The 13,772-nt window shown below is 54.1% G+C and overlaps 2 protein-coding genes across 2 annotated transcripts; both read right to left on the bottom strand.

Annotated features, from left to right (window-relative positions):
- Nucleotides 1-124: 124 nt before the first annotated feature.
- On the bottom strand, nt 125-1,158 carry EMH_0010080 (uncharacterized protein; the record flags this gene model as incomplete). Its single annotated transcript, XM_013498847.1, has 3 exons — nt 125-284; nt 398-454; nt 638-1,158. The coding sequence occupies 3 exons, from the start codon at nt 1,156-1,158 to the stop codon at nt 125-127; spliced, it is 738 nt and encodes a 245-aa protein (XP_013354301.1).
- Nucleotides 1,159-2,986: 1,828 nt separating this feature from the next.
- EMH_0010070 (uncharacterized protein) lies at nt 2,987-11,296 on the bottom strand (the record flags this gene model as incomplete). The annotated part of the gene is given in 18 exon segments (XM_013498846.1): nt 2,987-3,061; nt 3,314-3,435; nt 3,439; nt 4,205-4,225; nt 4,229-4,550; nt 4,760-4,918; nt 4,922-5,131; nt 5,304-5,641; nt 5,990-6,226; nt 6,470-6,939; nt 6,943-7,131; nt 7,317-7,524; nt 7,969-8,091; nt 8,307-8,519; nt 9,116-9,349; nt 9,443-9,688; nt 10,223-10,875; nt 11,194-11,296. Coding segments are annotated over 18 exon segments (3,924 nt in total).
- Between the last annotated feature and the right edge of the window lie 2,476 nt (nt 11,297-13,772).

Here is a 13,772-nt window from a genome sequence, read left to right as displayed (position 1 = left end):
AGTTCACACGGAAAGATACACAGGCAATGACAAAAGGAAAGAGCAAGCAACTGACAGCGGTACGAGACACTGTGAAGTAAGTCAACACCACTCCAAAAACAAAACACAATGCACGCAGTAAGCATCAACGTGGCGTCGTCTTCGCACTCAAGATGGGAGCCTGCCCTTTGAGACCCAAAGTCAGCCTAGTGGCGGTTATCTTGACTTCACACTGCGCCGCACGCACGCCTTCGCCCACAGGCACGTAGACGTCCACAGACTCCAGTGTTTGGGTCCAACGATACCTGGAGAGAAAGATAGACGCAAAACAAGCAAAAGGCACACGCAAGCAAACGGGGACAAAAAGGAATAAACAAATAAAACAAACGCATGCATACACACAAACAGATGCTGAGACCTGCTCTCTGCACTACGGCTGGCAAATACAACCTCACAGGGAGGCCGGCTACGCAGCCTGAACACACCCGTGAAACCAACACACACACGCCTGCAAGCATATCTAACAAATGAAGTAATGAACGACTGGGTGAATGGCCGAGTGAGTGTACAATTTAAATCCGCCTCACTTGTCTGTCTGGCCCCCGTTGCCCTCCGGTCGAGTGGTTTNGAGTGAGTGTACAATTTAAATCCGCCTCACTTGTCTGTCTGGCCCCCGTTGCCCTCCGGTCGAGTGGTTTCCTTCTCGTCGTCCGATGTGTCTCCTTCCTCTCCAGTCGATTTGGCGCTAGGTGGTACATCTGCGGCTGCTGTTGAGGCTGCTGCTGCTTTATTTTCAGCAGGAGCGAAAAGGGCCTCTTCTTCCTCGGTCAGCTCCTCGACCTTTGGGCGGTTGCTGAGGTCCACTGGTTGCTGCCGCTGCCGCTGGCGCTCCTGCTCCTGGCGCTGCTGTTGCCGTTGCTGTTGCTGCTTCTGCTGCTTCTCGCGTTGTATACGCTCCTTCTCGGCCTTTTCAGTGGCTTTGTCTGTCCACTTGCGAAAAGACTTGTCTAGCATGTCTTTGCATGCGGCGCGGCCCACAGTGAAAAAGTCAGTCTTCCGACAGAGAAAACCGAAGAAGTAGTCGAAAAGAGGTTCAATTCCCCCCGCTTGCTCGGCGACTGTTGCAAACAAGCCGTCGAAGCGGTTGTCCTCAGTGCTGTCGCCTGCTGCAGACCCCATGGTGCCTGAGGGGTTAAGTGCCTGGGGAGCACCTGACAAAAGAAGAGCAGCTTTTATTGATAACTGCTAAATACACTCTAATAAACAGTATCTGTATATCTTACACAGGCGAAATACACATGGCGCCACACCGAGTCCCCCGCTTTGGTGGGGCTGAGAGGTGCCGGCGCGTAGGTCCGAATGTAGGCGAGGGCAGTTTTTGCTTGATTCGTTTGATTCCATTCATAAAAACCGGAATTATTGAATTAATTGAGTGTGGAGCACTCTTTGATGCCTCTACAGCTAAAGGGGGCTGTGAGGATGGGGTCACACATCCCCCATGCACGCCTTCGAAGCTGCCGTGTGCTGCGTTTATTGAAGGCGTACCTATTTTAGTCTGCTTTCACACCCTTTGAAATNTTCGAAGCTGCCGTGTGCTGCGTTTATTGAAGGCGTACCTATTTTAGTCTGCTTTCACACCCTTTGAAATTCATAATTATGTTATCAACATAAACAGGTATACACTTCCTTGCCACAGCTGGCTATAGCGGCAAGCTTTAGCTAGTCAGGCTGTGTCCGTAGAAGTGCTGCACTGTGGCGAAGGCTTGTCTGTGTGTGCGAAGTTGGGAAGTACACTTTTGCTTGCTCGCAGGATGGTTGTTAAATACCAAGTTATCAATCAGCAATTATATACTGTTTTAGCCCCGGTATGGTATTGGCTCGTTTGCGCGTGCATGTGGGGTCCGCTTGCAGCACTAATTGCAGCAGGGTACTGTCATGAGAGCTTGCTATGAGCACTATCCGCAGACCCGTGGGCATTGGTGCTCAGGACACTTGGGGACTGAGGCGAGGTAAATTCTCTTCGGGTAACCTTTCTGTCGCGACTTCGACCTCAATGCAGCTCGCTGAGCTCCTCGGTTAGTATCGAGGAACTGCGGACGCAAATGCTGCGTGGGCTTCTGGCTCCTCTTTAGTTCTTTCGTGGTTCGCTTACTTGAGGGCAGGATGGCTGTATCACTGCCTGCATTTTGTCTAATCCTGCTTGGTATCGAGGCTGTCGCCTACATCGTTCTGATCGCTGAGCGTGCGGCTACCTTTATTCCAACAAGTAGCCCAGCGCAGCCGGCACAACGTTCGTATAGGCCGGCGGCAGTTAGACGCCATTCTCTGCTAATGGCGTAGCTCCACTTGTTATAAAAGTAGTAAAACGACGGGATATGATAAATACTTCTAAATGCATGTAAAAGTGCATCGAGGACAGCATGTTGCATATAGTAATAATGTGTACATAGTATAGAATCCTATTTCATATCATTCAGTTGCATTACATATTAATACTAGGGTTCCATTGTTTTTTATTCCTCTGCAGCGTCACCTTCCATGCGGACCCCGCACTTCAGTGCAGCCCTCATTAAAAGTGCCGCTTTTGAAGCGATTTCCATAGATAATGAGACCAAAAGCACTTGCAAATGCAAATCGAGTTTTAACCTGTTGTTCTGCATTTAGAGATATGGGCTCGACGACGTCCGCAAGGGGCAGAAAAAGATATGCGGAATGTCAGCTCAGACTCAACTAACACAGGCCCCACTTCTAAATAGCCCAGACAACGCACCCAGCATATGCTCAGCCGTCTATACACCAAATGCAGCTGTCTACCCACCATCAAATGTCTATACACCAGTTACTGCCTACACAGCATGAGCTGTCTATACAGCGTCGGCGCAACTCCACCTACTACCAGAGCACCGGCTGCCGGCAGATTAGTAGTTGCCATTACTCCAGATGCTGCGGCAATCTACGCAGCTCCACCAGCACCAGCAGCTGCGTTTGCTGCTGAAGTCAGCTACCGCTACTTCGGCATAAATTGTCGCCTCCAAGTCCTCATCACTTCTCGGAGTTGTTGTCCGTCAGTCTGTCCCAACGCCTGCAGAAGCAACAAATGCACGCACATGAACGGGGAATACATACATGGAAACGATACGTGCATGCATGCAGGGAAACACTGCGTGTACAACTTGCAACAAAAGCACGTTCCTTGAACCAAATCTCTATGCACCAGTTGCTGCCTGTACAGCACGAGCTGTCTATACAGCATCGGCGCCTTAAAGAACAGCAACGAGTGCGAGCAACCAGCACCCTGTGGTATGACTCGCGCAAATATATCCCACATGCATACCTCTACGAGGGCAGCAACAGCAGTAGCAGCAGTGCAAGAATCGCCAATACGCGCGGCGAGTCCTCCCTTTAGCGCCTCCTGCAGGCCGCTACGCAACGGGTTGAAAAATGATACGAACTGGGNCAGCTGCAAAATGGACGCCACACATACCAACGGCAGCAAGGAGATGAAGATGGAGTGCGGATAAAAAACAAGTGGAATCGAGGAAAATGAACCACACCGCAATTTCTATTTCAAAAACTCAACGATAAATATAATTAAAACTTTTTCTTAGAACTGATTGTCTTACGATTTAAATTATTCGGTGATAATACATTATTTAAATAAAAATATTCACTAGAACGTGAAAATACTATTAAACAGAGGCCGGTAGAGTATCAATCAGGAAATACAAATAGAGTCAAAGTACGGCAATGACGAAGATACACACGCAGCAAAGGCAAGAGTGCAGGCAGGAAGAATCAAAGAGATAAACAAACCAACACGAAACTAAGGACGCGTGAAACAGGGCTAGAAGAAGATAAATAAAAGGAACACACCACCACCTTTTTCCAAGGATGAGCGCAGCAAATCAAAGAACAGCAAAACACGGCCAGGGGTGTGTGGTTACAGACACGCTACACGTTGCTGTGAAGCTGTAAACCCTCAACCCTAGGCTAGTTGTGCAGCGTACTAAGCATCAACTGCAGCAGCACCAGCAGCAGTATCAGCAGAAGCAGCATACCTTGACGTGCTGGGGGTCGTCGTTTTTGAGCGATGAAAATAGACGGGCAGTGACAGAAAAGAGAGGAAGCAACGGCAGGAGGAGCGATAGCTGCTGCCCCGCCTGCTGTAGGTGAATTCCCTGGACACGCTGCTGCTGCTGCTGCCGCAGAAGCTGCATCTCCTCACTCTGATGCAGTGGTTGCTGCANCCCTGGACACGCTGCTGCTGCTGCTGCCGCAGAAGCTGCATCTCCTCACTCTGATGCAGTGGTTGCTGCAGCGTTTGTGCTGATCCCCCCTGAGAAGGACGCTGCCGTAACTGCGTCTCAAGGGCTACATTTTGCCTCGTGAAATCCCTCATAGCTTCCTGAACTTGTTGCAGCTCGACCGGCAGCTGCGCGACTTGCTGCAACTCCTGCTGCTGCTGCTGTTTAAGCTGTTGTTCTGTTTCTACGCAGCTATCGGGTTTGCACACAAAGGCGGCCACAAGATGTGCCCACGCCTGCGCTGCTGGTGATGCTGCTGCCGGCGAGCTGCCGGGGAAGCAGCATAGCAGCAAAAACAGCAAAATGCACCTCCATGTAGCGCTGGCAATTTCGAGTGGGGCAGAAGTTCCCTCAGGGACCCTCGAGGTCACTGCAGCCGCTCCACGCGCCGACTGCAGCGATCCGAATAACAGCACATGCATCTGCTGTTGCTGTTGATGCAGCAACTGCAGCAATGCATGCTGCTGTCGCCCCACCTGGCTGCCGTCGGGGCTTGCAGTACTGTCCCCTTCGAGGCATTGCGTGAGCGCATTAAAGAATACGGAAGCACTGCTGCTGCTGCTGCTGTCCCCGGTGTTGCTACTGCTGCCAGCGTGAAGCAGCGAAGCAGCAGCGAAACGCAGAAGCGCCTCCGGNTGTCCCCGGTGTTGCTACTGCTGCCAGCGTGAAGCAGCGAAGCAGCAGCGAAACGCAGAAGCGCCTCCGGGGCCTCCCTGGCTGCCGTTGCAAGGACACAGGCCAACTGCTCCTGCATGCCTCGACACTCTCGCTGCAGCTCGGCAGAGTTGGGTTCCTGAGACGATGCAGCAACGGCTTTTAGGTACAGGCCCACATGCCTCTCCAGCACCCTGCACCGAACAGAAAACATAACCCAGACAGACGTTGCAGCATCCTACGCCTGTTTTGCAACAAAAACAGGAAATACAGCAGGGTAGCTGAACTCGTGTGCGCCAAGAACTCGTTGCAGCTAGAAAAAAGCGGCGCAGTGGCAGAAAGAGCTCAAAAGGGATGGCAGCCTACAGAGGGAAATGTTGCAGTAGCAAGAACAGGAGAGGAGGCCCCTTCAAGGACACAAAGAGCTGCATGAAGAAGCCGCTAAGAAGCTCAGCGGCGAGTTCTGGGGAGTGCTGCTGCTGCTGCAGGCTACTCGATGCAGCCGCTGCCTGCGCTGCACCGTCGGCTTCCACCAGGACAGCATCATACAGCAAGGGTAGCAGAGCACCAATGGAAGAGGCTGCGAGGGGCCCCAAAAGAGAGAGAAGCCGCCGCAAGAGGAAGACTGATGCATGCAGGAAAGGAGGAAGCAGCACAAGGCTAGTGCCTCCAACCTCTAGAGGGCTGCCCTCTGCCCCGGCAACCTGTCAGCACAACAGCGCACCGTCCCGTCACCATCATCACAGCAGCTTCTCACGCTCAGCCGAAGAAACGCAAAAGCGGGCATACATATCCACACATGCGCGCTGGCACCCGACAAACACTACAAAACGCACTTCACATCACCGCAAGGAAAGAGTGTAAGCGTAATACACGGGCAGCAGGTCATGCGTTGGCTGCCTGTGAGCACAAGCAGCCGGCTGCTGATTTCCCTAGCCTAAACTCTAAATCCTGGGCCCAAAATCCAAGCCCAAACCCTAGTACCTTAACGAAAAACCCTTGCCCCACATCCTAAGCCATCAACATAGTTCCACAGAGGTGTCAGGGCTTACGCGAACAGCGTCCGTGAAGAGCTGCAACGCCTGTAGCCAGGATTTCTTATATTCACCCAGTACGGAGGCCTCTGCCTCGGTCTCTGAACTGCACAAGGCACCCCCAATGGCCCCCCCACTCGCCGGGGGGGGGACCGGTTGCTTGAAGGGCTGAAAACCCTTTGAAAGAGAAGCCAACGCGTTGGCGCAGCGCGAGCAATACACGGCCACTGCCGAGGCGGCGTCCCCCCCAGAAGGCTGCAGTAACACCCAAGGAAACGAAGCATCGAAATTATCCTTATCGAATGTTCAAACAGATGCAGGAAAAAGAAAAGCAGAAGCGAAAGAAAAGCTGGGATAAAACCTTAAAACAGTAGCTTCTCTGGGGTGGGGTGCGGGTGCTCCCTAGAGCCTCTTGTTGCAGGCCGGCTACTGAAGGCATAGAACCTATAACGCTGCACCTGAATTCAACTGGTGGAGACCTGAAGCTACGGGGCTTACAATCTGGGTAGTAAAGGCCGCCGTGGCCTTCGCCAGCAATGCATGCAGTAGCACGACGTGCTCTTGGGCGGCGTTCGCGGTCCGACCCTGCAGCTGCTGCCTGCAGCCCAGCAGAACCCCGGCCGCCTCGAACAGCAGAAGCTGCTGCTCCACCTGAAACGCCCTTGGGAGAACATAAACATCTGCCGCTGCTGCCAGTGCCAGGGGTTCCTGCCTGCTGCTGTTGCCGCAGCTGGGCGAAACAGCAGGTCGCGCGCGCTGCTGCCGAAAGTCGCCGTTGCTGCTGCTGTTGCGAGGGATATCAAGGCACTGCTGCTGCAGCAGATGTTGCAGCAACAGGCCCGTGTAAGCAGCCGAGTACGGCAGACAATTTTTGACGAACCTCAGCAACGCCAGGCACGCCTTGGGCGCGATTGTGGTGCTGCTGCTGCAGACTCCATGAGGTCCTGCCAGAAGCGAAAGCGCCTCTGNGCCTTGGGCGCGATTGTGGTGCTGCTGCTGCAGACTCCATGAGGTCCTGCCAGAAGCGAAAGCGCCTCTGGGATGTGCTGCTGCTGCTCCTGCTTGCCAAGCAGCGGCGCTATGCGCACAAGAACCCTCATAAAGTTCTCTGCTGCTGTCCCACACGAGAAGCCCCCGCATGCATGCATGCAGTGCAGCAGCTGCAGCAACTGCAGCAGACAGCCGTGTAGCTGGCTGGACGTGTCCTTCAGCTTTTCAGGAAGGTCTGCAGGCAAAGCGCCAAAAGACACAAAACCAGAAAATACAAGAACACAGCAACAAAAGCAGCGGCAGCAACCGTCCAGCAGCAGCATAGACAACCCTGGCAGCTGCACCAGCTTCGCACCAGTTATGTCGTCGGTCATGATGAGAAGCATGTGCAGCAGCGCTGCGAGCTGCTGCTGCTGTTCCCGGCGTTGCTGCAGCCCTTGCTGTTGCTGCTGCTGTTGAAGGTGCTGCAAGTGTTGCAAGTGTTGTTGAATCCCCTCCTGTATCCACTGCAACACGCGGCTCTGGTCAGCAGCACAGGCCTTTCTGAATAGGCCAGTGAGTGCCTGCGGAAAAAACAACACCAAAACAGCAAACGCAGCTTGACCCTCCCCAGATTCAGTAGCTGATGTACAGATACCCCACTGCTGCTTCAACACCTGCACAACCACACAAAGGACGAGGCCCTACGAAGAACGNATGTACAGATACCCCACTGCTGCTTCAACACCTGCACAACCACACAAAGGACGAGGCCCTACGAAGAACGGCACGCGTTGAAATACACGAGAAACGCGGCACACTCAAAACAACTCCGAACATGGGCCCCGCACACCATCAACAAGCTGGAAATCCTCTGCAGCAGCGATAGTTGCAGAAGCAGCTACAGCAACAGCTGCAACAACGCTGGAGCAGTGCGGTTTCCCTTTTGGGCCGGTCCGCTACTGTGGGCAGGAGAGGCATCCGCAGCAAAAGGTCGCTTGGCAGCGGGTGAAGGAATCTTGAATTACCTCCTTGTAAGAGCACAGTTGCTCGAGCTCCTCATCGTCCAAGCTGCTGTAGACGACCTGCTGCTGCTGCTGTTGCTCCTGCTGCTGCTCCGCCGCCCCCATCAGCATATCCACCTCTGCCAGCTGCGACAACACTCAATGCAAAGCGCCTCCACAGCGTTCACTATTTCGCCACAGCAGCAGAAATGGCAGCAAGAACAACAGCAGAAACAGCAGCAAGAACAGCCGCCAGAAAAGCAGCATGAGCAGCAGCAGAAACATAAACAGGGGAAAACCCATGTATAGCAAAAGGAACACCGTCAACAGAACAGGCACGAGTAGCAGGAGCTGCTGCTGACCCTTTTGAGGAGCACTTGCAGAAGCTCCATCAGGAAACCCTGAAGGCGGGTAGTGGACAGCGGCTGCAGCAAGGCATTATCTTGTCGCTGCAACACTGCTGTTCTTGAGAGCAACAGCGACAGAGACGGCACAACGGAGCTCGAGACCTCCAAGCCACCAGATCCCAGCAACTGCACCGACAGCGGCAGCACCGCCCACAAAGCCGTCAGCCCCTGAGACAGTGCAGCACATCCAATCACGCGAATACAGCCTCCAGTGGCCGCAGCAGCAGCGGCAGAAGCAGGAGCAGCAGCGGCAACCAGCGCTACAGCAACAGCAGCTGTGGTTGGCGCCGAGCTAGACCCCTGCAACTGTGTGGTGCAGCGAGTCGTTGATATGTAGCAACCAGCAGCATCAACGTCTTCCTAGGCCACTGGAGGGCACGGAAGAGATCCTCTCAGCAATGAACATTCAGAAAGGATTGGCGAAAAGGCATCGACTTCTGCCTGCTGTGCTGATGCGGGGCATGACTCTGGCCATGCAGCAGAACATTCGTTCCTACAGTATGTCCGCCGCCTGATATATAAGCTACTCGTTTTTATGAGTAAATAAAGTTGCTCCAGTTGTATAACTAGGTGGCAACATACTGGTGTAAACATCCCAGTAGAAACAGGCNTAAATAAAGTTGCTCCAGTTGTATAACTAGGTGGCAACATACTGGTGTAAACATCCCAGTAGAAACAGGCAGAATACATAAAAATATTATTACAGGAGCAGCTCAAGTGAACATCTGTAACTAAACCCTAAGCCCTTGACCCTCAGCACCCACCTGCTGCAACAGCTCCCGCGGGTTTCTGTCTGCCACCGGCGCGCTGCTGCTGCCCACCACCACCGGTCCCGAGACCTGGCTGCCCCCCGCTGCCTCCAGCTTCTCTGCTAGCGATGCTGTGGCTTCTGTCAAGGCTGCTACAGTTGCGTTGACTATTGCAGCGAAAGGCACAATCATTGAGGGGGAGGCGGCGACCTCCGTGAGGGGAATCTCGTGCAGAAGCCATTCGATAAGCTGCACATACACCCCAGAACACGCAGCAAACGCATGCAGGCACCAACAACCTCCCTCATAACAAAGCATGGCGCTGTTGCTCCTGCTGCTCACCTCCATGCGGCACAGCAGATCGATCCGCGCGGCAGGCTCCATCTTCCGATGTATAAACACTACAATTGCAGAAGCCGCGTCGGAGAAGCCTGTTGACAACCATGTTGCCCCCAGCAGCTGCAGCATATTGGGGCTGCTGTTGCTGCTCCCGCTGCTTCGCGCCTCCGCTGCTGCACCTGCCGCTGGAGGCGGCGGCAGAAGCAAGTCGATCCACCCCACGTACCTCTCTGCCACCGAGCAGCAGAGCTGCAACACACTGCCCAGCGCGGGGCTGTGTTTGTGTGTCAATTGCAGCAGCCGCAGCAGCTGCAGCAGCAGGGGAGAGAACGGCGGCGGACAGATGCCAGCCGCCGCACCTGCGGTGATTTCCTCATCGAACGGGAACGAGCTCTTGAGTGCTGCAGAGAGCTGCAACAGTTAGTGAAGCAACAGCACAGCAGCAGCACAGCAGCAGCAGATCATCTTCGCTGCTGCGCCCCCCAAGTTGCCATACAGGCAGCAGGAACCCCCAACGAAGTCGCGACCGCATTTGCTGCCCTCTCAGACAACGCGTAAAGCAACACACTTCAAGTGCAGCAGCAGCAAGGTCCCAGCAGCGGCGCAGTAGCAGGTGACTAGCAACATCAGCAACGCAGCAACATGCCGACAGAGTAGCAGCAGACAGGTAGCCAAGGCGCAGCAACTCAGCACCGCATCAGCAGCCCAACAGCCTCGCAGCAGCAGCCCAGGAGCAGCACTGCCTGCTCCCCCCGTCGCCTCAAAGACAGGGGCGCAGCTTACAGTAGAGGCGGGCAGATCTTCCATGTATTCCTGGTGTATAACCAGAAGCACCCGCAGGGCAACACGGATTGACTCCAGAGTTGCTGCAAGGTTTCGGCCTGCTGCTGCAGCGCACGAGGGGCTTCGGCAGGCGCTGCAGCGGTCGGTAATTGCTGCTGCTGCTGTCGCTGCTGCAAGCCCGTCCTCTGTCTCCTGCAGCTGCACACAAAGTGCGCAAACCTCTTGGTGCAGCAGCCGCCGCAAAGGCAGGAACACCGCCTTCTTCCCTGCTGCTGCTGCTGATGTTCCTGATGCTCCTGCCCCGCTGTCTATGTCTGCTGCTAGCAGCCGCGCCACCAACAACGCGAGTTTGTTGTGCACGCCAGCGGCATCGGGGCTTGAGCCTGGGTCTGAAGCAACAGCAGCAAGCTGCGCTGGAGGGTTCTCCGCCTCCCCACTGCTGCTGCTGCTGCTGCCGCTGCAAGCCCACATACTACAAACTCGCAGCCGCATTACATTGAACAGCAGATCCTTGGCCTGATCCCTCTGCTGCTGCTGCTGCGGCGGCAGCAGCTGCAGCAGCTGCTGCAACGCAAAGAACTTGGCCTCGAATGAACAGCAAGACTGAAGTGCCGACAACAGCACAGTGGTGCCGCTGCTGCTGTCGCAGACCGCTGCAGTACATACACACAGCAGACACACAAGCCATGCACCCTCTGTGCAGCTAAGCCAGTTACAGCTCAAGCAGAAGCAGCAGCAGCAGCGCAGCAGCAGACACACCGCGGCGTTGCATTCGGGCCCAAGGCAATACAGCAGTATCACAGAAGCCAGCANCGCAGCAGCAGACACACCGCGGCGTTGCATTCGGGCCCAAGGCAATACAGCAGTATCACAGAAGCCAGCATGAGAAGGGCGCAGAAAATGGCAATAACAGAATGCATGCATGGAGGAGAACAACTGACAAAGAAATACGAACAAGAAGCTACGCCTACCTCTGAGGTACTGTTCTGCCTCGCATCTCGTTGCGGGGTTTACTGCCGCGCTGCCCTGAGAGAAGAGGGCGCTAACGGCCCTGTCAAAGTCTTCTAGCTGCATTGTCAAACCAACCTGAATCCTGCTGCTGCTGCTGCTGATTCTTGCTGCTCCTGCTGCAGTTGGTGGTCTTCACCCGGGCAGCAGGGCTATAGCCCTCCACACCAACAGCAGCCCCTAGTCTGCTGCCGCCTGCTCCGCATCGGACTGTACATACACCTGTACAGCAGCAGCAGCCTATGCCAATCCAGCAGCTGCTGCTGCCGCCGCTGCAAGCCCCTAGCCACAAGTAGCTCCCCCCTCTCAAGCGGCAGCTGCTGTTATTGCTGCTGCTGTCAACACACCATACGCCGCAGCACGTAGCGCGTGTTCTAAACACAGCCGCCCCAGACTAGCGGGCACAGAAGCTACTACAAGCAAGAGTCACAAGCAACAGGTGGGGAAGGCAAACTGAAAACAGCAGGACGAGAGAGAGCTGTTCAGACCTAAGCGACCCCTGTGGGGATGCAAAAGAGCTACAGATGCTTGTAAATATCCTACACACTGATTATCTGCATCTGCTAGAGAGCCAGCTGCGGCAACAGCTGCTGGGGGGTTATCCGGTGAGGCCCAACTGCTGCTGTTTCCGCTGCTGGTTCTGCTGCCGTCACAGTAGGTGCTCCTTCTGGCCTCTTCTGTGGGTATGAGGCCTCCGGGATGCACTAATCAACAAATACCGCTAAGAGAAACCCAGCCACCGCGAGGCTTCAACGGAGCTGCGAGACTCCTGCTAGTGCTGTTACTGTTTTGCTGCACGGCCTGTGGTGTGGGTCTTGAGGGACCTCTTCTAGTATTCTGTTTACTCTGTTCACTTCTTCTAATTCAAAGTAAATTAAGTAGTTAATACATTTGCCGCCCACTAGGTTTCACCTTGATGTGGGGCGCTGCTGCATGCAGCAACAACAGCAGCAGCAACAGCAGCGGCGGCAGCAGCAGCTGCAGCCCTGGAGAGCGCTGCTGGGCCTAGTGGAAATACGGGCATCGGTGCAACAGAAGTGCTTAAAATATGTTATCACAAAGGGAGGGATTTTAATAGAAACAGAAAACCCATTCTGTTCCTCTTGAAGCCGCTCCGTTGGCGGCCCTCGCCGGTCGGCTGCAAGTCCCTTGTCTTCGCATATTATTTATTTGTCTGCACTGCAGGGTTCGCGTGTGTCTTGCCGTGTGAGCAGTATGCAGTCTTTTGGAAAGAGGAATATACGGCTGTGAAGCGTCTGTCTTGCTGTAGAAGGAACAAATTATCACTACGATTGCTCTGGTGCAGCTGTAGCATGCTCTGTGTGATGTGGGCAGGTGTATTTCTACCGCGCTCCGGCAAAGTACCAACGCCCAACTCGTTTTTACCAAATATCTGCGGCGTTAGCGCATGCAGCGGGGCATGCTTGCATGCAGGGTAGCCTTCGAGCAAGCGCTGCAGCTCCGACTGTATAGCCACCGAAATTCATGTCATTATGCATAGCCCACTAGCGGTAGTTTCCATTCTCGAAACTTTCTTAATTCTGTCATGCCCAGCTCGCCTGCGACCTTAGAGAGAAGAAGGATTTCGTAGCGCGCCTCGGAACACTTGCATAGCTTGAATGTGCCCGCAAAGCGGTCACCTTTCTTGAATATAGCCAGTAGTATCGTCTGTCCCCTTCTAATAAGGAGGATGCCAGTAGCAACTGTAGCTCTTTGGGTGCACTACGAACGCAAAAGTTGCAGCTCCATGGGGGCAAAGAACTCCTTTACTGCTCCCGCAGAGAAACACTCATCACACTTGTGCTGCCGCAAGAAGCCCAGAGCCATTCTTCGCTGTGGGGACACTTTCTTCTTGATGGGATGCAAATACTGCGCAAGTTTCAGTACGAAGAAACACCACGCAGTTGGAAAGAGTACTATTAGAGGGACTCTGTAGGGATATTCATTTCGTTTCCTTGCGAGCCGCCCTCATAATTAATCAGCGCTATGCACCAGTCTGCTCAGCTGTGAGCTTGGAGCTCGCTACGCCAAGCTGCTACGCCAAGTATGGTGAGGGGCCTTGATCGTACCGGAGCGCACTTGGGGGCTGCAGTCCAGTCGGAAACGTGAGATGAGAGTCCCCCCAAAGCTACTGACATCCATTCCGTCTCCAGGCATACAAAGCACAGCGGGACAAAGACACGGGCCGATGCCGATAAGGGCCGCCCTGCCATGAGTTGCATCGCAATTTCCTGCAATTACTCCCGTAAGGTGAACACACGCTCAAGCGTAGCCAAGCCGCTTTTTGACTCACTTGCTAACAGTCTAGGTCGTTGTGAAATACATGCTTCCCCCTCATTAGCAAGTCTGCACACAAATGGAAATCTAAGTACCAAACAACTTCACTGAGCACGCTACACAGACCACCCTGCAGCGGCAGCAAGTCGTTGCATTTACTTGGATCCCCAACGCGAATTGTATCCCAACGCACTGGAATATGATTCAGATAACCGTTTTAGTATTTGATTTCTAGAGTCGTCTCTGCTGGCGTCTATTTTATCTT

The sequence above is a fragment of the Eimeria mitis genome, genomic scaffold, assembly GCF_000499745.2.
Source record: "Eimeria mitis Houghton genomic scaffold, Emh_scaff376, whole genome shotgun sequence".
NCBI classification, from domain to species: Eukaryota; Apicomplexa; class Conoidasida; order Eucoccidiorida; family Eimeriidae; genus Eimeria; species Eimeria mitis.
The sequence above is the reverse complement of the archived record's forward strand: the minus strand, read 5'-3'. Positions and strand labels throughout refer to the sequence as shown.